Source organism: Hesperophylax consimilis, chromosome 11 (genome assembly GCF_061612785.1).
Source record: "Hesperophylax consimilis isolate HC1 chromosome 11, BYU_Hcon_1.0, whole genome shotgun sequence".
NCBI classification, from domain to species: Eukaryota; Metazoa; Arthropoda; class Insecta; order Trichoptera; family Limnephilidae; genus Hesperophylax; species Hesperophylax consimilis.
Genome location: NC_142846.1, coordinates 24,188,856 through 24,209,248, shown reverse-complemented (window position 1 = coordinate 24,209,248; position 20,393 = coordinate 24,188,856). Strand labels below are relative to the sequence as shown.

The 20,393-nt window shown below is 29.9% G+C and overlaps 1 protein-coding gene across 1 annotated transcript in view; it reads left to right on the top strand.

Moving 5' to 3' along the window:
• LOC149419936 (organic cation transporter protein-like) overlaps nt 1-20,393 on the top strand; it is a 43,878-nt gene continuing 23,485 nt past the window's right edge. Inside the window, exon 1 of the mRNA XM_089637097.1 lies at nt 1-436. Within this exon, the coding sequence (XP_089493223.1) occupies nt 279-436 (158 nt within the window). The 5' untranslated portion in view covers nt 1-278. The remainder of the gene's footprint in view (nt 437-20,393) is intronic.

Here is a 20,393-nt window from a genome sequence, read left to right as displayed (position 1 = left end):
TTCAAACAATAACAATTCATATTTTATTTATAACATTTTAATCAAAAAACGACGTCGTAAAAAAAGAGAGATAACTAAGTGAAAATAAAAATAATAACAGTGAAATTTAAACAAAAACAGTTCAGTTGGAATCGAAAATTAAAATAAATAAATTATAAACATATTTAATACATAACAACAATTATGTAAAGTAACTTTATTAGTGATTTTAGAAACATAAACAGTATTATTATTTCGGGTGTTTTTGCTGTAGTATAAGTGCAAATTTAAAATTTAAAATGAAGCCACTCGAAGTGGATGTTGATGGCATCATACTAGAAATAGGACATTTAGGAAAATATCAGATCAAACATTTCCTATGGACGTTTATACCTGTTATGTTATGTGCGTTACACGCGAGTAATTACATCTTCACCACACCTGATGTTGTTTACAGGTAAGTTTTTTTAAAATACATTTGTTTTTAAATTTTTAGGGAGCAAGGCTCAATCCTCAAAAAAATGTTAAATAGTAAAAAATACTTTGGATAAAAAACGATAATGTAGGTACCTATGTATAGTAAAATGTTACTAGGAAATTATTTTTATTGTCTTTTCGAAAATTGAAATTAAAACATTTCGTTATTTTAAACAGGTCCGCGCTATTATCAAAAATACTAATATCGGTAGTGTGTCTGTCCTGCGTAACTCAACAACGTGGATTGGCATTGAATTTAAGTATAATTTTCAAAATTGGATATTATTGTATGAAAAATTCAGACACGCGATAAAGTACGTACCTACCTACCTAAAATAAGGTTTTCTTCACTTGCATTAAATAGTGGATGAAAGAGATATAAGAAAATGTGTCATGAAAAGGTTTCTAGCAATTAAACCCTTTAGAGATATGGTAAAAATCATAGGTATATCTTCATTTTAATCTTACCCTTTCAACCCAAACTTTTTTTTTTCATTTCATCATATTGATATTTTTCATATATTATTTTCAAACATGTTTTTGTGAAATATTTTGAAATTATGGGTTTTGTTTACATATATTAGAACCAAGAGCGATTTATTAAATGTATGCTAATTGATTTATTTACAAGTCATAAGTACTTTTTACCTACTTTTTACCTATCTAAAACTACGGAACTTTGAACAAAAATCGTATTTGCTTTAAGATATTTTATGAGTTTTTTTTATAGATTTTTATTTGAATGGATAAATCATCACAATGATAATTCATCACATCTTAAAAAAGTTATATAAAGTCATGGAAAGTGATGAAACAAAAACTTTATTAACTGGGTAAAGTAAGTTAGGTTAGGTTAGGTTAAAAAAAAAATTTTTTCATCGTTTCTAATAACTTTGTATCACTTTTCAAAAGTGTGTTGAATTGTCACTGAGTTATCATGGAACCGATTTCAGCGTCCCAGTAGGCACCGAATAATTTTTAATATGGTTCGTGAGGTGATTTCAAAAATAACCCGTAAATATGAGGATTTTATAACAATAATTCAAATATTTTAGTTTTTATAAAATACATCATTTACAATTAATTATAATTGAAATTAATTAATTACTTCTTTTACATTGCTAAATACGTCACAAATCTTGAAGGAATCCGCTTTCACTATACATTTTTGTACCAGTTATCTTTAATCGAATTTCAATTAAATTATTTGTAGTACATTTCAATTCCGGGAAGATATGAGATTGTTTCAAAGATAATAACTGATATTTTAAATCAAATCTATTGTTTAAAACACATGCCATTGTGTACATTTTTTTTTCATTTCATCATCTTGATATTTTTCATATATTTTTTTTCAAACATGTTTTTGTGAAATATTTTGAAATTATGGGTTTTGTTTACAAATATTAAAACCCAGAGCGATTTTTTAAATGTATGCTAATTGATTTATTTACAAGTCATAAGTATTTTTTACCTATCAAAAACTTTATCAAACTACGGTACTTTAAACAAAAATCGTATTTGCTTTAAGATATTTTATGAGTTTTTTTTAATAGATTTTTTATTTTAAATGAAAATTACCAACTTTGTGGACGCCACTATTACACTATATTATATTAAATTGTGGTGTAAATAAAATTAGTTTTTGATTTTATGATTATAATAATTAAATTATTTGTATGGCGCCTTTTTCGTGAGAAAATCATCTCAAGGGCGCTTAGCTTAGCTTTAATTAACAATGCCGTTACAAAGTAATTTTTTACGTATTGAGGAAGATATTTAAATGATTGTTTTGTTTACTTCGGTATAATAGATACGTTATAAGGTGAACAAACTTCATTATATAATTAAATTATGATATGCTATACATATATGTACATACGCGAGCCGAACTATAGAGCTAAACATCAACTTATGGGAAAGAACAAAGCAACCTCAAATGGTGCGAAACGCCGATTGCTGTTACGTCGTTCCTTTTCCGTAATTCGTGACTCGGTTCGCGCTTCGGTTCGCAAATGTAAACGTATTAATAGTGTTCACACGACAACTTTTCTATTTAATTTATTAGTGGAAAATCATTTGATTTATTTTGACATAATTTAAAACTATTTTTGTTTTGCAACAAATTTTCATCCAATCGATAAATGATTTTTTAAAACAAAAATTTATACAACTTGTCCTAACTTTACCGAGGCTTATCTTATTCGTTTACAATGCCGTTACAAATAGAAGTGTAACATTGTTCTTGCATGCTCATTATTTTTCATTAGCTTGTTGTTAAATGGATATTGAATAGTTCAGATATAAAATCTAAATCACAAGTATTTTTTTTATTAAAATGCATTTTTTTACAAACATTTTAATTTTGCTGTTTGTTTATTTTGTTACTAGAACATTTAACATAAATTTAAACTTGTTACAAAAGGTTCTCTTTTCATGTAATATGGAATGATGTAATTTCACTTTTTTTTAATTCTAGAAAAAAATGAAGGAAAAAATTACGATATTTCCATTTTATTTTCGACAGTCCTCTTACCAAATATTTGCGTTTTCATGTCACAATGATGTTGTAGCCAGTTGGAACCGTTTTTGAATTTGCAGTTTTAGATCGTTTTTTAAATCAATAATTAATAAAGAAAACATCATTATCAGAAAAATAAACCTTAAGACTTCCACACATTTTAACGGTATTCATAGTTTGTGTAAATACTCTATTTTCAAGGATATGAAGGTCAAAATTGATTTAACATTTTTTAATACCATTATTTATATAAGGACATATGTTTCATTGTAGTCCCTCAATTTGTAGTGATACATTTTAAAAATCATTCTGATTTTTATGTATTTTTATCGAGTCATGGTAAACAATAAAAATAAAACATTTGTTATTTTGAAATTATCAGATACGAAAATAAATGAATGTAGCAATACATATTGCGAATTGTTTTTATTAATAAATAAAAAAAACTGTTATCATTAATAACAAAAGCTATTTGATTAAGTTATTAAATGTCGCAAATGAGCACACAATTAATAAAAATTACAATCACGATAAACATGATTCATGATTATGTACTAAATAACAATAGTTAGACCTAACATCGTTCGTTTTATTTTAGAGATTAAGCAAAATAACGATTGCATAATGAATGACACAACGCTAGTGTTCAATTTTTGTAAGAAATTATGATAGGACATATGTAGTTTAGTTTCTAATTGTATGTAGGTATACCATACAAAAAATATACCATCTTTTTAAAAAACTTTTTTCAATGTATATCATTAATTCTAAATTTGAAATTTAGTTATAAAAAATTACAACATTTTTTCTAGTATAAATAAACCTTAAACCTCTAACTACTAACAACTAATTTCTATAGCTAATGGCACACTTTACACTACATCTAAAACTTATTATTTATAGTATTTAGGCATAACCCACGAAACTCAGCAAGGCTTTTAACTTCTTTAAAATCTGTCAGTAGTTCATTGAAAATATTAAATCCTTAAAAATAGAGATTATTTTGAGTTCCCGACAAATTGGTTTTCGGAATTCTAAAATCTCCACAGTTTTTTGTGGGTTAGCCATGTATTTCGAAATTAAAATTTACATTATTAAAAACGTTTTTCGGGAGTATCTTATTTTTGAGGTTAAATATAAATATTAAGGTATTATAATCTTAAATGTATTAATATCTTAAAATCATGGTTTGATAATAACCTACTCACACTTAATGCCAAAAAAACAACATATGTATTATTTTCACTACAAAAAATACCTAAACACAAAGTAAATATCATAATCCATGATGAAAATTGTGACAATGTCAACTGTAAACTACTTAATCCTATTTGTACTGTAATCAACTCTTCTTCTGAAATTAAATATCTTGGTGTGATCATCGATGAAAATTTGAAATGGAAAAGCCATATTACGGAGTTAGTAAAGAGAATAAGGAAATGTATATATATATTTGTTAGGTTAAGAAATATTTTAAATGTGAAAATACTAAAAAATGTATATTATGCTCTTGTCCACTCCCTGCTTATTTACGGAATCATAGGTTGGGGAGGATCTTATAAAAACAACCTAAACTCAGTAAAAGTCTCGCAAAAAATTATTATAAAGGTAATACTTAAAAAAAACTCTACTTTCCCAACAAAATTGCTTTTTAAAATGTTTCCAGTACCAAATATTGATGATATATTTAAGCAAACTTCAATTATAAAAATGTGTAAAGAAAAAAATAACACAAAATATCAAGAATTTTACAAACTGATGAGAAATGGAAATCAATTTATTACGCCAATCTTTAAAACAACTCAAATGCAAAACCATTATATTTACCAAGCCATAAAAAACTACAATAATCTCCCTTCCGAATTGCGCTGTATTACGAACCAACAAGAACAAATCAATAAAATCAAACTTTTTTTCAAAAAAGACTTATATTAAAAAAATATATGGATATATTATATTTATATTTTACACATAACATTGAATCACTGAAGTAAGAATCGTGGCTCCCTTATCAGGCACAAGAGCTCCTCTTTTCTGATAAGGTATACATGACCAATTATGTACCTAAATATTATATTTTGCAAAAAAATGTATGTATTAATGTAACTATGATCTATATTAAAAAAATAAAAATAAAAAAATAAAAAATTATACGTTATCTCAAACTTAAACTACCTAGTTTTTTCTGCATATTAATTATTTTAGAATACCAACTACATTTTAATACTGTTCTCGTCAATTATCTATTTCTAATTATTTGCAATTTATTTTTCTGTTTTTGATTGCACAAGAAAATATATCGCTAAAATGATTGATAAATGATATCGCTGGGTTGCTCGTTAGAGCAGAAAGGTCATTTTACCCTTACTTCTAGTTTGACGTTTACATTAGATATGTTGGTGTATTCTCTGCAGTTTTTTCAACGAGGTAGGCGTGTAGTTAAATGATGGTTTAATTCACGTATTTCCTTTATACATATATCTAGATACTTGAAAACATTTGGGTACGCAATCAATCAAATATGAAATGAAAATTCTTATAAACTTAATGAAGAGGTAGGCGTGTAGTTAAATGATGGTTTAATTCACGTATTTCCTTTATACATATATCTAGATACTTGAAAGCATTTGGGTACGCAATCAATCAAATATGAAATGAACATTCTTATAAACTTAATGAAGAGGTAGGCGTGTAGTTAAATGATGGTTTAATTCACGTATTTCCTTTATAGATATATCTAGATACTTGAAAGCATTTGGGTACGCAATCAATCAAATATGAAATGAACATTCTTATAAACTTAACTGAACTCCTTGTAATAGCGTGATTGACTGATAAAGTCATAACAAGTTGACAGATTAAGACATATAACACGTTAATAACACATTTATAGCTAAAGTTATACCTACTTAACTCATTGTTTTCTGGACAGATGGTATCGATTGACTAGTCAATTGAAAAACCCATCACTAGCTTTGTAAATATAAACATCGGATTATTAAGATAATTAAATATACGTCATAGATATCACTAGATCTGTTTAGTTTTTAACAAGTCAATTTTCAAATTTGTATACATATTTATGAAATTTTTGACCGTCGGATTTACATGTGTTATGGACGAAGTTCACATGAACAATGTAAGTAATTCATAACTATATTATACAGGATGTTAAGAGAAGTACTTGAGTTACTAATCAGATTCGTGACATTATTCGGAGTAAACATGTAAAATTAAAATTATTTCTTCAAGTGACATTTTGGTCGGTTTTTTGGTTTTGTTTTTCTAATACAAAGGAAAGTTTTTCTAATGTAATTTACATGTTTTACTCAAAATAAGCTCAGATCAAAGTAAGTCAGTTAACACATTATAAATGTGTGTACATTATAGGTAGGAATTACGTAATATGATTTCAGCGGTGACCGGATAAATAAATTATCACCATGATAGTCCATTGGTATACCAACGGCCGGCATAGTCCAGTGGTAACGCATTGGACTGCCATTCCGAAGGTCGCGGGTTCGAACCCGGCGTGCGCAAATAAATTTTATTTGATTAATTTGGGTTATTTCACAATTAATTAATTAAAATAATATATAGTATATTTGCGGCACGTTCCAGAGTGGAAGATACTACCAGTATCGCCCTGGTGTAAGACCACCATTCAGAATTGAAAAGTTGCTCCAAATGGCTTTAGCCGTGTTTAGTGACTAGATCTGAATAGCCAGGTACTTCCCCACCTTCCTCTTTCACTTCCCCACTTACCTTCAGCCTCACAACATCCCCCAATCGGGGATGCCATAGTCTCACTGGCTCCAGACGGGAGCAGTTGGGACTCTTGTGAGGTATTCACTATAAAAAAAAAAATCTCATCTTTAAAAAGTTATATTGTAAAGTCATGGAAAGTGATGAAACAAAAACTTTATTAACTGGGTAAAGTAGGTTAGGTTAGGTGAGGTTAAAAAATATTTTTTTCACTGTTTCTAATGACTTTGTATCACTTTTCAAAAGTGTGTTGAATTGTCACGGTGTTGAGTTATCATGGAACCGATTTCAGCGTCCTAGTAGGCACCGAATAATTTTTAATATGGTTTGTGAGATGATTTAAAAAATAACCCGTAAATATTTGGTTAGAGGTTTAGAGAGGTTTTTTTTACAATAATTCAAATATTTTTGTTTTTATTTAATACATCATTTACAATTAATTATAATTGAAATTAATTAATTACTTCTTTTACATTGCTAAATACGTCACAAATCTTGCTGGAATCCGCTTTCACTATACATTTTTGTACCCGTTATCTTTAATCGAATTTCAATTAAATTATTTGTAGTACATTTCGATTCCGGGAAGATATGAGATTGTTTCAAAGATAATCACTGATATTTTAAATCAAATCTATTGTTTAAAACACATGCCATTATGTATTGCAACCTTCTTTAGATAATAAAGCAGATGGTATTTGTAAATACCAGTTATAAAAAACATACAAATAACATTTTTTAATGTCATTTTTATGTAACACTGATAACCCTATCACGACCAATAAGATTCTTAGGAATTTTTTTGAGATAACAATAAATGTAGGAATTCAACCGAAATTGTTATATAAATGATTTAAAGCGATGCATTTCGTCGTGTAATATTTTGAATCGAGCTGATATTAATAACAGTCCTTACGTAGATGGCGATAAGGTTTAAATTCCAGCCTTACACTATCCGCCTTTTTTGATTTATGCAAGAAAAAAACATGGCCAAAAAGTGCCTTATTTTATTTTGTGGTTTTTAAGGGATAAATATTTTTTTCCGATCATTTTAAAAATAATTTAATTTGCCACATTATACAATAAACTCATAGCCGAAAATGGGTTCGTAAGTTGGAGATTTTGAACTTTAAAGCAGTTTTCATAGGCCTTATACATTATTTATTCTGGGCTTATAAAAATAATTATCTAAAAAATACTCCATTATTTTAAAGGCAAAGATCTATTCTACTCGCAGTATTTAAATGAAGCATCTGAAACATTTCTAGGCGACCAAATTTTCAAACCAAAAAACATGATTTTATATTACTTCGTAGTGCATCGCCTTAACATGTTTTTGTATGGGCCACGTAGATTTTAAGATCATTCATGATAAACTTATGGCATTTCGTGATTATCAATAAAATTTACATAAATTAATTGTTAGTTTCACCCAAAATGATAAAATAATGTGGTTTTGTACCAGTCTCAAGATGACTTTAACCGTTTGAGTGCCAAAAAAAATCATACAGTTGCTTGTAAAATGCCATCAAAAACACATTATTTTTTATGAAACTATATATTTTTTTAAAACCCCATAGATTCTTTGAATTTTCAAGGATTTCGATGATTTTTTCGGTGTTTTATTAAAGAATATTGGTTTAGAATCACGCGGAGGAGGATCCCGAAGTCCAGGCGTTTCGAAAAAATGAGAATTTTACGTACAGACGTACGCGCGAATCAGAACACGACTGACGCAAACGACGGAAATCGACGATCGGCAATCTTCGTTAAAACACGAATGGACGAAAATCGACGATTGGCATCCAAACGGTTAAGGTCCTTTTCCCCAGGGATACGCAAGTATCCGATACTCATATTGTGTATTCTCATCGCAAACACCTTATCTCGCACAGTCCTTACAAGTCGCTACTGAAGTCACGAGAACGTTGCCATCCATCATTGTAGACTTCTCCAAACGTCAAAACTAGAATGCTATCAAACCTCATTCACATCCAAACAGTTGCTGCAGCTGTCATTTTTATGTCCTGTCGTTTTTTTGTTTCTAGCATTGATCTAAAGGACATGCATTGTTAAAAAATGTCTGACACAAGTGACTCCATGTTTTAAATATCGATGACATGAGGGAACAAGCTTTCCCGCAGGTCGTTGGTGACTGGCGTCGCCGCTTTAAAAATGTTGGCAACGTGTGCCTGTGTTCTTGCATATCCCTGCGGAAGAAGGTTGAACCGGCCTGGTCTACCAATGAGTAGTGGAACAAAGTACAAAAAAGTTTTATTTGTTTGTTTTTTAATCATAATTTTTAAATATTTGTTTCAAACATTTTACACAGTGTTGTAAAGGAAATTAATAATAGCCTTTCCTTACCACAAAGAGAAATCGATCTTGTGTTTGGTGAGGGAATTCTAGCGCAGTTATATAAAGTCATGTAAGTAAATAATAATTTAACATTATGAGTAAATAACAAGAAAAATAAAAAAAACGCACGAATAATCGATAAGAGTAATAGAAGATTTAAAAAATTGTAACGGATGTGGACCCTCATAAAGGTAATTTTTGAATTTATGCTGAATTCATGAATATTTTCGATAATTTTCAGATTGACGAAAGGTTGTTAAAATAAATTATTCATAGACAAAAGTAGGTATTTTGAGTATGCTTAGTGTTCAATTTAAGATTTTAATGTTTTTCTGATATATTAAATTGGTTTTTTTTTAATTTGTAGTTTTGAATATTTTGTATTCAGTTTGTGTATTTGAAGTAAATTTTTTATTTTTATTTATTACATATTATAGTTAAAGAAATACTAGTATTTTACTTTTTATCCAATTATAAATTATATAATAATTAACAAACACATATATAAGCTCCACACATAGCTGTATAATAATTAATACACATAACAATAGTACATAACATGTTTATTGTTATTTTTCCTTTATTAAATAATTAATTAATTTACAGAGTATAATTATTAATGAAAACTATTTTTTAAAAATTTATTTGTTCATTTAGAATTACACACAGTACAATATGATACAAGATATAATTAAAATATTTTGTGATTATTGATTATTGTACCTTATCAGGTCGAAATTATTGGTTCCTAACTAGGCAAATTGCCCGTTCCAAGGAACCAAAAAATATGTGAAAGTAAGTGTGTGATTTGTTTCTGTCTATAATATATCTCAATAATGTTTTAATTTGTGATGTTTAATCGTTACAATCTTATGATAGAGTCGAACTCGAGCTGTTGTGTATGTTTCAATTGTGTATGAGCAATCATTAGAATAATGGAAGATATATATAGTGTGTGATTAGTTTAGGTAAATAATCCATAAAATTAGTTTTCACTGCTTTTGTTTTTTTTAATGTTTCTCTCAAAGAAGCTGGCGCTTCCGTCTAGAAGAGTGGTGAGCATCAAGATGAAGAATATTTAGTTGTTTGTAGTTATGATTTAAGGAAATATGTATAAAAATTATAATTAATTAAGAAGATAGTTTCATCATTTAGGTATTTTTACATTGAACTTCTCTTTAATCGCTTTTAGTAGGGCTTTATTGTTTTCGATTGTTCTGATATTTTCCGGTAGGTTGTTAAAGTATTTTTTCCCTAGATCTATTTAATGATGTTGAGCAAAAGAGGTGTTACATTTTTGTGTTGGAAATATATGTTTTTGACGAGTACGACTTTCAGTAAAAAAGCTGTGATTTTGTTTTTCTTTTTATTTCATTTTTATGTTTTTTCGGACAAGACCCTTAAATTTGAATACTTTAAAATCTTCTTAAATAAGGTATGTTGGAAAATTTCTTAATAACATAATTTTTATAGTTAGACGTTGTATAATTTCAACAGGGAGTAGGTTTGTTTTGTATGCAGCTCCGTACAGCTAATTACAGAGTATTGGAGATTTGATTGTAAGGACTATAGCGTGGTAATTTTTCAAAAATATATAAATTAATTTTTATATTTTGTTGACGTCAAGGTTGATTTGATCTTTCCAGCTTAGGTTTTTGTCTATTATTACTCTAAAGTATTTTATTTTATTTGAAATTTTTAAGGTGGAATTATGTCAAAATTTTGTGGGACATCATTTGATTTCGCAAATAGTATAATAACTTTTTTTATATTTTTTTTTTATTAATTTTGATTGGGTATTTTGGCCTCAAATCGAAATTTATGTTTTGTATGAAAAATTCCGCGCAACCTTTCGCGTTCCCTTAAGATCGAAAAGTGTTTCACGGCTTTAGACTATCGGGAAAGAGATTTAAATGTTTAAACCGTATGCTTCTCTCACCACTTTCATTATTTACTGTATTAGTTTAGAATTATAGTGTAAGTGTATAGTGTTTTTATACATGTTGTGTTCATTTGTATAAGTACATGTTGTATTTTGTGGATTAGAAATTATGTTATTTTCATACATTTTTCTGATTTATAATAAGTTCATTTTTCGGTATAGTATTTTCGGGGGGGTATCTAGGTTAATTGTATGTACATGTTAATAATATCAATTGAATATTCAATGTACCTCCAGTAGAAAAAATTATAAAATAATATCAACTAAAAACTCAATGTACCTTTAATAGACAAATGTATAAAATAATATATATTGAAAATTCAATGTACCTCCAATAAAAAAATGTACAAAATAATATCGATTGAATATTAAATGTACCTCCAATAGACAAATGTATAAAATAATTTCGATTGAATATTCAATGTACTTCAAATAGACAAATGTATAAATAATATCGATTGAATATTCAATATACCTCCTATAGACAAAATGTATAAAAAAATATTCAATACTACATTTTTTAAAAAAGGAAAATTTAATAAAATAATTTAATGCATTTATTATTTTTTTAATTTTATATAATTACAATGAATTCTCGTTAAGCTGCTAGATGAAAGATGTATTGCAAATTTCTAATTATAAGTCATGAGATGCTGCTTCTTCCTCTATCATTTCTAATGTCAATCTTCCTCTGGACCGTATGGCACGATTTTAAGAAAATACCAAATTTAACGTTATTCTTGTGAAAATGGAAAAATTCACATTATCGCAACACAAAATATTTGTAGGCCTCTTTCTGCTCATTGCATGTAAAGCTTTATTCACGCGAAATTGAAATATTCAGTGATAAGACTTTCTGATGTGGGAGCATACGCCAACAGTCAGTTGTCAGTTGGGTTTTGAGTTGAGTATATAAATCGTTAACGTATTTATCCTGAACTTTCGGACAGTTGAAGACTTCGAGTGCGAAATGGTAAATTCAATTTTTTGCTTTTGTAAATGGTTTTAAAATATCAGACGTCGATCAAATATGAAGTTTGAATCATAATAATCGTCGATTTCCGACTTGCTTCATTATCATTCGGTTACAACTCGCACTCCGTCAGATTACATAAATGAGTATTGCGAAAAATGCTTCATGAAAGATTGTTTCTTTTGCTAATTCGTCTACCTATGTTCAGAAAGTCTATGAAAATCTGTATTTCTCTAAATTAGTCTTATTTTTAAGTGTGTACGTAGCACCTACGTTAATTCATTAAATCGTATTTTTTAATTCTTAAATCGGTATGTATGTAGTTGAAACGGGTGTCCGTGTTTTTTTATGCCACCGGGGTATCGATCTAGTACGATCGATCGATAAAGGTTTTGTCGATAATATCGGTAACTTTTCATTGTTCCTGAGCATGACTGCAGATCGCCATTGTAGAAGTGTTGTTTGCAGAAATGATGAGAAGTTATCGACTTCATCTATAAATCCTTTATCGATCGACCATGCTAGATACCAAGAGCAGGTATCGGGAAGCTAATCTTGTTGATAATGATTTCTTTAAAGCTGTTACAAGGAACAATGACAAATTAACTACTGCAACATAGAAACCAAAAATCTGGTGAATCATGGAAAACGAAATGTTAACACTTCCAAATATCAGATGCAAGATATCAAATTAATATGACACAAATATCAAATTAATTTAGCCCAACGCATACATTGACTTCTATTGTTAGGTTGAAACTGAACCTACTGTAAGACCTTGGGGAACGCCGGACTTATGCAAATTAATAATCGCTCAGCATTCAAACACCGTTAACATTTATTATCGACCTCATACACAGAGAGGATATTGGCCCCAGTATTGTATTATAATCCCAAGAACGAAATATTTCAATAACGAGGTCGGATGTTGACCATTAATGCGAAGAACAGCAATGGGCGACGAGAACTTATATATCTCTTAGACGTAGACTCATAATACGAAATGTTATTTGCTGAATCAGATTTATGGGCACTTTAAAATTTATTATTTGAACTCTGGAGTTGTGTAGACTGACAATAGAAACCGGAGGCACTTATGACTGCACGTAAAATTTTGGATTGGTCAGAATGATGCGTTGTTATCAACCCTGTAAATACCGAAAAACGCACAAAACTATTATTTGAAGGCTACAAAATATACTATTTTAATCTATGTGATGATCCTAATATGTCCCTAACAAGTATACAATTGGAAGATCCCACGCTCTTTTTCATACTCTCAAAGCGAGGACTTCTGCCTATCAGGACACGCCAATCAAGAGAGACTCAACTGCTTAATGATTTTGCAGTGAACGTCGACATTTTCAACGTCACTGTCACTGTGACCGTTAAGACGAAATAAGATCCTAAAAAAATATCAGTTATGGGCGTGAACGCGATTTAAGTGGGCGGAGCAAATTAGTTTCACACGCGCTCCGCTCGAATTAAATATTATAATATTTCGGGGTTCAGAGGAATGAAGTACGTTGCAATGGGGAACACCCGACACCACGAACTGTTCGAAGTCAGAGCAGCGATGAAATCCACTAGATGGTACCCATGAGTAAGGTTTGAACATGAAATGCTTAATAATGGGCGTCTTTCAAACTATGTGAATAGTAATATTAAGTTGAATGTGCATGTTTTAGGCAAATTTCGATAGAAACGTTACCTATTGCAGAAGGAGCTCATGATTTTATGATTCTTATCAGATTTCTGTAACCATACTGCTAGACGGTAGGCAGTAACTTATGACTCGTAACCGACGTGTTCTTCATTGACAGATATCAAAGCAATACGGTATTCAATCACGAATCATTTTCATAATATCTGATCATAATTATATCTGAATATATTGACAAGATAAATAAAATATCAGTCATTTTCAATATTTATTATTATCGTTTACAAAAAGTTACATAAAACAAATAATTATGTAATGTAAAAAGCATAAGATGCAACTTTTTTTGTATAAAGGCCATCATTTATTATAATATAAGTTAGAAATAGTAAAAATAATTTTATATAAAAAACTAAAATAATTATTCAATAAATAGCATTTCGTCGAAATCTAAACGACGATTTCCAAATTGACGTTCTTTACATACAATATCTAAGATATGTGGAGGATCACGAACATTCATAGACCTTGTGACTCCAGGATCGATAAGCTCGACAAGAATGCAATCCATTTAAAAATTAGTTAATTTAATAAGCATTTTTTCTTCCCAGAACTTGTCATCTCGAAGTATACGCTCAACTATCTCTAAGTTAGATAATTACAATCATAAAAAGAGTCGTGCTGCGAAATTCTATTTAATACAGTTAAAGAAAAAATATGTCTTCTATTTTCCTTCCTTCCAGAATAACGGGTTTCTTCTCTTCCTGTGTAAACAAAACTTTTACTTTATTTACGTCAATTTTTTTTTTTTTTTTTAATTTTTTTTATTAAAAGTATACAATACAGAATATAGTATATTATATAAAGCATTGTACTCCCAGGAGTTAATAAACTCATTGCGGGAATGATACGCATTACATGAAACATATAGCTGTATGTATTAAATGGACATATGATGGGACATACACAACATTATTATTTCAGATAGTCATTAATAAGATGAAGTTTGAGCATGTTAGTTTGGGTCTTTTTACATTGACTTGCACATTTGATCTCGTTGGGTAGTTGATTATATTTTGTGTGAGCTATGTATTCCAGGGATCTTAGTCCATATTTTGTTGATTTGATTTTTGGTATATGTAGTTTGTTGTGATTTCTTGTGTTGTGTTGGTGTACGTCGTAATTGTAATAGAGTGTAGTGTTGGAATGTGCCGAGTGTTGAATTACTTTTAATATAGTTTTCGTTATTTCAAAAGTGGGAATGGTATTAAAATGAAGTATTTGGGTGTTTCTGTAGATGTCTTTGACATGTGTGTCCCAAGGTAAACTGAAAATATTTCGCAGGGCTCTATTTTGGACGACTTGGACTTCTGAAATCATTTTTTTTGTAGCAAATCCCCAGATTCCGGCGAGATATATTAGATGTGAGTGAATCATAGCATGGTAAATCGATTTTAATAGAGAGGGAGGAAGTAACCCGCGAAGTCTATATAAAACACCAGTTATATGAGTAATTTTGGATAGAACATGTTTAAATTGGTGATTCCATGTGAGTTGTGAATCAATGAAAAGGCCAAGATATTTTGTAACATCAGCCCTTTCAAGGCGGTTATTATCAAGACTTATATTAAGACATACATTTTTTTATTTGCAAACAGTATGTAATGTGTTTTTTTTTATCTTTAGGCTAAGTTTGTTTAATCGCAGCCAGTTTGCCAGGCAAGCTACATCACTTTCCATTTCCTTTTCAAGTTCGTTTAAATCATTATTGTGATAAAGAATCACTGTATCATCTGCATAGAGTTGTATTGTACCCTTAAGTCCCCATTTAGCAATATCATTTATATATATATTAAAAATAGTAATGGTCCAAGTACGGAGCCCTGAGGCACGCCACATTTTATCGTTCCCATGCTGCTTGTCCCCTTTCCAACAAAGGTCTGACAGTGTCGGTTAGAGAGGTAGCTACACAGTAATTTCAGGGGAGTGCCTACTATGCCTAGGTGTTCTAGCTTCTTTAGTAGTATCCCATGGTCAACCGTATCGAAAGCCTTTTTTAAATCTATAAATAAGCCTGCAGCATGCTTACCCTGGTCTATATGCTTTTGGAGGGCGTATACAAAATCGAAGGCAGCACATTTTGTGTTAGATTGGTTTCTGAATCCATACTGTTGGGATGCGAGTAAATTGTTTGATAGGAGATATTTAGTGAGCCTAAGCTTAATAACCTTTTCAAAAACTTTAGAGACGACAAAGAGGATGGATATAGGACGGTAATTAGAAGGATTTTTTTTGCAATCATCTTTGTAAATCGGAATTATTTTTGCTATCTTTAGTTGATCTGGGAAGATTCCACTATTCAGGGATTGATTAATAAGAAAAACAAGGTGGTCAGCTAATATATCTTTGCAAAAGTTCAGGTACACTGGTGTAATTCCATCTAAACCTGGAGATGCATTAGACTTTAGTTGAGAGATGATACTGAGAACTTCTGTTTTATTTGTTTTGGCCATGTATGGGATGTATGTACTGGATTGCTTTTTGATCCGTGTTTATAGTGATAGAATCATCTGGATATGATGCAATTGTAGCTGCTAAGTTTTCCCCAACTGATATAAAGAAGTTGTTAAAAGTTGAAGCTATCTGTGTTGGGCATGTTATTTCTTCATTCTTAATGAGAAGACATTCAATTTCACCTTTCGGGGTGTCGAGCTATTTGTTAGAATTGCATTTATTATTTTCCATGTCTGTCGCGGATTACGCAGGTTTTCTTTAAATATAGTCGTGTAGTATTTGGTTTTAGCATATCTTCTATAGTTGGTAACTTGATTTCTTGTTTTATTTCTCAGTGCTGTGAATATATCACTTTACTGATTTTTTTTCCAGATTTTAAACGCATTGTTGCGCTGTTTGATAAGTGCATTTAATTTTGCATCAAACCATGGAGTATTACCCCTCCGTTGGTCTCCTATGCGTAACTCAGATTTATGTTGGGATGATTTTATTGCTGTTTTGATGTATTCATTAAAATTATTACAGATTTCATTGGCATTACTGGTGGTTTCGTGTGGAAAGTTGTGGGATTCTACATATGTTTTTAACATGTTTTTATCGGTTTTGGTGTTGTTTGAAAAAGAATGTATTCTATTATTAGTGTGATGTTTCAAGCTGTTTTGGTAATCTAATATCAAAATGTTATGATCACTTAGGTAGGCATCTATATTTGCAGTAGTTGAGGAAATATTTTGTCTGTTTGAGATGATATGGTCTATTAGAGAAGTAGAGGTATCTGTTACTCGTGTAGGATAGGATGTGTTACATATGAAACAGTTGTATGAGTCTAGCGTGTTGATGTATTTAAGAGATGTATTATTTTTTTGAAGAATGTCAATGTTGAAATCACCAAAGATAAGGGTATCATCTGTACAGTTATTTAAAATAGATTCATGATACATTAAGAATTCGTTAATGTTTGAGGTAGGCTTTCTGTTTATAACATAAATATTTAACGGTTTAAAATTTCTATTACGGATATATAATTGAAAACAATATGTATGGGAAATATGTATTTGAAAATTTTTTACGACTTCAATACGTTCATAATAAAATTATATGTTTAAATCAGTTATTACTTGCTCAGAATTTTTCTCCGGTGAAATCGGTCCTTTCGGCATCGGATTATTGATATATTAAGTATTTTCGTGATTAAATAAAAACAATATTAGAAACATTATGTTAATTCACTTTTCAATCAAATTTTGGAATTATACACCCGAGCGTATAAGTACGTATAGACGGGTATATACAAGTGTATAAATTACCTGCTGTAATATAGATAGAGGTGGTATATTGCTGAGTCTAGAAGCAAGCATTAATTGCACATTTTTTCTGTGTTCTTTATTCTGCCTTTGATTTTTTTCACCCTGCTTACTAGCGGATACCTGTTCTTTTTTTCTTTGTTGCCATATGCCTTTGCCTTTGTTGTTATATGATATTGGTCGGTTTTTGTATTGATTTGTTGATGATAAACGTACCTACATGTTATCTGGGTTATAAATGTGAGAATGTTGTCGATATATTTGGGGATTCCGTATTATAGGCCAGTACACATAGCGCCAAAAAGGGGGTTGCGATCGTAATTATTCCGGTAGTCCCAATTTTTTTATATGTTTTATAAACTGATCCCATGATGTATAATCTGAATTTCCGACCATGGCGCACCTGTGCTCGCGCCACCATTTAAAAAAAACCGGCTGTAATCGCGCCAAAATCTAGTTTTTCCAAAATATCTCATTCTCAATGCAAATTTTGGCTAAATTAGCTAGATAATTAAAGTAAAACATAAAATTACCTACAACTTTTGTGAAAACAATTTTCTTCAATCTCTAATAGGTACCGAGGTAGAAAGTCGTAAAGGTGCGTATATTTTTGAAAAAAACAAGTTTTTTGCGCGACTAGCTTTGATTTTTTGTAAATATCTCGTTTCCAGTACAATTTTGTGTAAAAATTATTGATACTAATTTTGTAGAAAATAAAATTTTATAAAATAAATAGGTATATAATTTATGTGTTTTAATTCTAATACGTATCCAAGCTCTAATCCACCAAAACCAGGCCAAAAATTGAAACAGAGGTAAAGTGTTTTAAATTTCATTCCTTAATTTTATTTTTCTTCAACAATTATTGTTGTGAGAACATATCAGTTGACAACAATCGTCATGCCTGCGTCAGACCTAGCTATAAGGGGCTGGAAACGGCATGCACGTTAGTGTCATAAGAACTAGAGCCAGCAAATAGTGAAAACTTTTCAGGTTCATTCATCTCTGGTCCGTACTGAAAAATAATGTCAGTTTTTGTTAATTTTTTTAGAGCGCTTATTTAATCATATAAAATTAATATTATTTACTTTATATTTACAGAAATTGTGAAAAAATTACCATGTTGAGTGTCGGTATAGTGTTTAACACAATACTCGTATTTTCTTTATTATTTGCAATATTATCTGGATGAAGTCTTGCGGAATTTTTCCTAAAATGAGAAATATTGTTAATTATTTATACTGTCTCTATTCCCTAATTATTTAGAGATGTATTAAGACATGCCCGACAAACTTTCACTAACAATTCCTGAGCTTATTTGGTGTAAAAAATGCATTTCGGTAAAAATAAAAATATGTCACCGGAAATCAAAATTAATTTACTTCTTATATTCCAAATTCAATATGCTCAGGAGTTTATCGACTGCGTATATATGTATATATCTACATATATAAAATTATTTAAGCTGACATTGTACAATTATGTTCTGTAAAAAACGTATCCCAAAGATCTATTTTTATGTGTGTATTTAAGTAGTACCTTCTCCATTCCGTTAAACATTTTCCTTGGTGCCGTAATTTTGTTCGGGATAAAACTTCTTTTGTCTTCTGTTTTCCCATATTTAACTGAAACGTAAGTATATATTAGCCAAGAGATTTATTATAAATTGGTTCAATTTTACCTTAACTTTGAAAATCATTTCAACGTAAGTAAGTGCAGTAACTTGGGGAGATAATTGCACAATTCTATCTACAACAAATGATCTAACAATCTAAACTTAAAAGATTAATGACTCTTTTTAATATTCGAATGACTTTAGGTACTTTATAGGTGACATATGTCTAATTGTCTGTATGGAGAAAAACTTTCGATGTAGAGTTTTTGTTTTATGGAAAAAAAACTTTCGAATTTCAAAAATTTGTTGTTGGGTAATTTAACTGGTTTTGGTGGATAAGAGCTTGGATACATATTAGAGTTAAAACACATAAATTAAATACCTATTTATTTTATGAAATTTTATTTTCTACAAAATTAGTATCAATAATTTTTTCACAAAATTGTACTGGAAACGAGATATTTACAAAAAACAAAAGCTAGTCGCGCAAAAAACTTGTTTTTTTCAAAAATATACGCACCTTTACGACTTTCTACCTCGGTACCTATTAGAGATTGAAGAAAATTGTTTACACAAAAGTAGTAAGTAATTTTATGTTCTACTTTAATTGTTTAGCTAATTTAGCCGAAATTTGCATTGGGAATGAGATATTTTGGAAAAACTAGATTTTGGAGCGATTTCGGCCGGTTTTTTTCAAAATGGCGGCGCGAGCACAGGTGTGCCAAGGTCGGAAACTCAGATTTTACATCAGGGGAACAGTTTATAAAACATATAAAAAAATTGGGACTACCGGAATAATTACGATCGCGAATCGGTAATTGCCCTGGAGTATTAGTAATGAAACGAACTCTTCACAAACACTTTATTGAAATATAAGAGAATACCACTCCTTAGTAAAAAAACTCCTTTTATTTTACCATAATTTATTAGATATTCCATTGTTACAACTAACATGACTGTATAATTAGAAATTAATGTAAAAGCCCAGTAGGGCGTAAATAAATAAAACTAGGAAAACGATTCTAGTGAAGGGGCACTCTATAACATTCTGTGCCGCTGGTTGTGACAACCGGACAGACAGCCGCGTCGCGTGAAAAAAAAGATTAATAGTAAAAAAGTCTACTTGGGCTAGAAATGATACATAATAACATAACGTCAATACTTTAGTGTCATCTTTTTTCTCAAGTGCCTACACATTTACGCATTTAACAATGTATTCTTTTGTATTGGTTATTATTTATATTTATATTTATTATTTATATAAAAAACCTTTACTCACTTGAGG